Source organism: Chaetura pelagica, unplaced genomic scaffold (assembly GCF_000747805.2).
Source record: "Chaetura pelagica isolate M959 unplaced genomic scaffold, ChaPel_1.0 scaffold101, whole genome shotgun sequence".
In the NCBI taxonomy this organism is placed as follows: Eukaryota; Metazoa; Chordata; class Aves; order Apodiformes; family Apodidae; genus Chaetura; species Chaetura pelagica.
The window spans coordinates 4,247,335-4,252,488 of NW_009952564.1; the positions used below are offsets into that span (position 1 = coordinate 4,247,335).

The 5,154-nt window shown below is 35.6% G+C and overlaps 1 protein-coding gene across 1 annotated transcript in view; it reads right to left on the bottom strand.

Moving 5' to 3' along the window:
• CBLB (Cbl proto-oncogene B, E3 ubiquitin protein ligase) overlaps positions 1 to 5,154 on the bottom strand; it is a 122,495-nt gene that overhangs the window by 110,820 nt on the left and 6,521 nt on the right. Inside the window, exon 2 of the mRNA XM_009993357.1 lies at positions 2,168 to 2,418. Within this exon, the coding sequence (XP_009991659.1) occupies positions 2,168 to 2,418 (251 nt within the window). The remainder of the gene's footprint in view (positions 1 to 2,167; positions 2,419 to 5,154) is intronic.

Below are 5,154 nucleotides of genomic sequence, written 5' to 3' on the forward strand. Positions count from 1 at the left end.
TAACTTATCAAGAACTAACATGATTAAGTATGTTGAAGCACTGTAGAGAAGACAGTCATAGGGCTCAGAAAAAAAGTGTACCTTCACTCAACTTTAAATTAGGACATGCATACAGATAAAACATCACTAGCAGATGAAATAGGATGTACTGAAGTCACAAAGATGTAGACTTTAAATTATAATGGATTGAGGCATGAACTGCTGAAACAACACTTACACTTCCTTATTTTGTTTAAGTGTTCTGACTGCACGTCAGAATGCAGTTTGCATATGAAGCACAGCTAAGGATTTCAGCACAGGAGAAACACTTCTTTCTATTGTACCTCCTTCCTCAAGCTTCAAACTCCATCAGACAGGAAAAATAATAGTTGATACTTCCTTAAATACAAATTCAGAGAGTCTGAAGTAGTTACTGTGATTCACTGTACTTCATTACTATGTTTAGTTTTAAAATCTTTCCTTTCCAATCATCTAAACAAGGATGGCCCAAATAAATGACAGTAAATATGTTAACTGCACCTTCTTCAAAAATTGTTTGCTTCAGAAAAGACATCCTTTTATCACCACTGTCACCCTTATGCAGGAAATGAAGTCAGTAATTGGAAAGAAGAAAACAACACTAGCAACCTGATAGAGTTACAAAGACACTTCTGAATGACTGTTCAGACTATATAGCAGACTTCCAAAAAGTGACACTGAAACTGGCTTTAATTTGTTGCTAACTGTAAGCAAAACCATAGGTAAATCTGAGTTTCATACAACATAGGGAAGTCATAATAAAGCCTGTTTACATAATGCAACCATCTAAGTCAGACTTCCCTTACCATAAAAAGTTCTTTTTTCATTTGCAACACTATGACTTCTGTACTTACAATGAATGGGATATTAAAAACAGATTCCACAGGCTCAGTGCTGAACAACTATTTCAGAAGCTCTGGTAAGAATGTATCTGCAGTGAAAACACTGTTTACGTACTTATGAATTTCAACAAAAAAACATTCATCAAAACCTTTACCCATCACCAAAATAGTTTAAATCGTGTCATTTGCTCCTCTTAGGCAAATTGTTCCAAGTATTCCCAAAATTAGACAGTCTTTATGTACTTAAAAAAAAATAATCTTTATATGTCAAGCAAGCTTCAGACCTCCTATCAAGTACAGGAGACTCCCACAATATACTGAATAGCTATAATCACTGATAAAGATCAGAAGGAGCATATAAGTCAAACATAACAGCAGTGACATTTACAAGAATGTAGTCATTTCACTGCTTCTACAAACACTTTCACCAGCTGTAAAACTATACTGCAACCCTGCCCCTGAGCTCAGGTGCAGACAGAAAGGCAGGAATTCAATCCTCCATTCACTTCCTCTCTATCACCCATTCTCTACTGACTCCTTTAAAAAGGGGAGGCTCTGGAAACAGCATTCCTATCTTTTATGTGAATAGATTCAAAGATATACCACACATGGTAGAGTCTAATTGCCGCAACATTGCTGTACTGCTTACCAAAAAAACCCTGCACATTTTTCACAGAAGTTTTTTAAATATTATTTTTTAAATATTAGGCAATAAAATCTAATATTAAAAACCTCTTCACTCACCACAAGGAGTACACATGAAGTGGACATTAACCCGTTATTAAAACTGAACCACTGCAAGTCAGGAATCCCTTAGGTTTCTGAAAAGGCTTCTCAGCACCAAACTAACATTATCATCACCTTATGCTAACACCACACAATATCTCAAAAACATGAGTGTTGTTAAGCTCCATTTCATCACTTTTGTAAGCTTTAAGTCAATATCCACCATGGCTCCCATGGTTTTAAAAACCGGAGTAGGGAAGTCAAGCTCGATCCAAGTAACAATCACTCTGCCAGAGGAAAAACTACATATTGTAAGACCCTGTGAACAAGTAATTACAATGAAATGAATGTTTTATGAAGGAAATGCACCTGGCTTTAAAGGTCACAAAGTGACAGGTAAGAGCACACAGTGGGACAAATCCAGCAATTACTGATTGACCCACAAGGTCACTGAGTCCAAACAATAAATATTTTGGCTCTTTAAATAATTAAAAATGTCAAAACAAAATGGCTTCAGACAAACACTGTTAAGAATGTAGACAGGCCAGACAATCTACTTCGTATTTAAATATGTCACTTACCGGTCCTGTGACTGCTCCTCATACATTCTTTCCTTTCCTTCTTTGAAGAGTCTTATAGCCCGTTTTGACTTTTTCATGAGACTGTCAATGTAGATTTTAAAATATTCATTCTCACTGAGTTGTGCAAGTTTCTGGTTGTCATCATATTTGCTTAGTATAAGTCGCAAATGTTGATAAGTGTCAGGTAAAATATCAAGTATGTAAGGTGGGCTGTTTTTGAGTTGAAGCTTTGGGTTTTGGCACAATCTTACCTATAAGCAAAAACAAAAGCATGTAAAAGACAAGAAATGTGTTGGGGAAGAACACTGATCTGACAACTTGAAATTAATAGGTGCAAGGATACTTCTCTCACCTCCAGGTACAAAGAATTAAAACCTACTTTACATACATTCCATGAAATCACAACATAGTCTCTAACGTCAAAGGATGTAAAATTTAACTTAATCTTGCAATATGTATAAAAAGCAAACAAACTTATGTAGTTTGAGGTTTTGCGTCTAAAGTTAGAATGCCTTTGCCTGCCTTCTATCTGCTAAGGAGTATACTATCAAAACACAAGATGCAATTAAAGCCAAGAGCAGTAGATTTGTACAGATCTGTTTGTTGCAGGTGAACTTCCTTATGGATGTTTAAATGTCTCCTGAGAACTGACTCTATAAATTACCTTACCATCTGTTGGTCCTTCCTTTTTTCTATCCAACAACAGCACCTGTCAGAACCTATAGGAATTTAAAGTTTAAGAGGTTTACATATATGAAAATGTTCTGAATGTCACCAGTGTTTCAAAAACTATTAGGTATGACAAACAGAAATTAAAGTCCCTAACAGATAACATAAACCAGGAAAGAAAAATTATATTTTATAGTATATATATATATGGTTGTAACAGAAGATAATATCTTAATGGATTTGGAATCATTATGTTCCTAAATGGCACAAAAAAACCCTGAATAATATATATTACTTAAAAGAATAAGTTTCAGATCAATTGAACACCTGGAAATGTTTCTGGAAGATGCTGGTACTGATTTTGTTTCCTCAATATACACAAATTTAGAGTAACTCTCTCCTGGCTACTCAAATTCTCTGGTAGTTTGTTCTGTAATGGTCTGTGCTAGAAAGCAAAAAGGACCAAACCTAACATGCAGTTTTTGAATGCTATTGCATTGACCCATCCACACTCAGCTAAAACACTGCAGAGGTACACATTCTAGACATGTGTGTGCAGCTGTACATATGCAAATACTTATGAAAAAATTAATTCCATGTGGTATAAAACTTTTATAGGTATCACTTGGAGATAGCCACATATCTATTAGTGACTTCGACAATCTGTTCAGGTAACTAATGAGGCTATATAAACATCTTAATACTGTTGAAAGCAGACTCCGATTCCCACTAATGTATCAACTTCCAAAAAGTGCAGTCTTAAGCATTTGGGGTGGGGGGAAACGACAAACATGAACCCTGTAACATCAACCTCTCTAAACTCAAAGCTACATCACTACTGCTGACCCACCAACACCATTAGAAATTCAATGCCTTAAGATGGTTGCCACTAAGAGAGCTTCAGGCACCACACACACCAAAGCAAACACAATTGGTTTTTCCTCTCTGAAACATATGCACAGAAACACAGCAGGCAACTAGATTTAGGTAACTGGTGTCATAGAAAAGTGGAGACAGAAAAATAGACAAAAGTCAAGCACTAACAAATTTTAAGAAAGAATAGCACCACTAGAACAAACTCGTAACTACTACAGAAATGTTAGGACCATTCAAAAGCAGTATTTAAAACACGACTTTTACAATAGCTCCCCTTATTTCACTGATCCATCGTTATCTTAGTAATTTCTATTATTCTTTGACCTACTAGATCAGGGAAACCTGATGTGTCGTAGAACAGACAGCCCTTTCCACAGAGAAGTTTACAATCTCAGTAGAAAACTGTAAGACAGCAGATGGATGCAGGCAAATATGGGTACATGAGCACAACACTATTCAAAGTACTAGAGTGGTTCAAAGCATTAGCAGTTAAGTATTTCTAAATATAAACAGCAAAATTCCAAAGCAAACTCCAAAGTAATTTAGCGGCTCATAAAGGAATTCTTCCTAAGTAGAGGAAGAAGTTGGAAGGAAGCAAAAAAGGTAAAAGCATAAAGATGTTTGATCCTCTCTTAATCAGGTGGAGAAGCCTGGAGCAGCAAAAGCAAGACAGCAAGACACTGAAACTGAAAATAACTTTTTTACTGTGATAAGGAGAAGGTCATCAAGATAAAGAGGACAACATGGTCCAAATTGTGGGTTAGAAGATGCCTGCAGCAGCATTCTCAAAGAATAAAGCTTGGATATGATTAAATTCTTTCAAGGTCAGAAAAGCAAAGCTGAACTTACTGATATGCAAAATAGCAACTGGATGACAGCTTTAAGTGACCAGATTGACACAAAAGGTTATACTTGTCTGTGAATCACACCTCAATCCAAAAGATTCAGAAACAATTTTAAAAATGCAATTCAAGTAAATTAGTTACCTGAGCGAAGGCAGGATGATAGTAGTATCACCCCAGAAGATCAAGAAAGGAACTAACAGGAGAGACTTATGAAGAATAAATATTTTATTTCAGTTATGCTGAAGTTAAGCTGACAGCTAGAATTCTTTAAGGAGATTTCAGAAACATGAGCAAAGACTTTTACATGTGTAGACAGATCTAAAGATCATCCATGCAGAGCGACATGCAAATTTCTTTTTGTGGAGGAGTTTGAAGAACTGGAATCCCAAAAACAGAAGTGAAAATCTTCATGAAAAATGTAGGCATTTTTTATATAAACTTTTGTTCTCTGTGATATCTGATTTAGTGAAAACTTGAAACAAGGTTGACATTCTCCCAAAGCCAATCACAGATGACCCAAATCAGTATCATTTATTAGGTGCTACAACTTTCTGAGGAAACAAGCACAAGGGTAAAAAAAAAAAAAAAAAAAAAAAA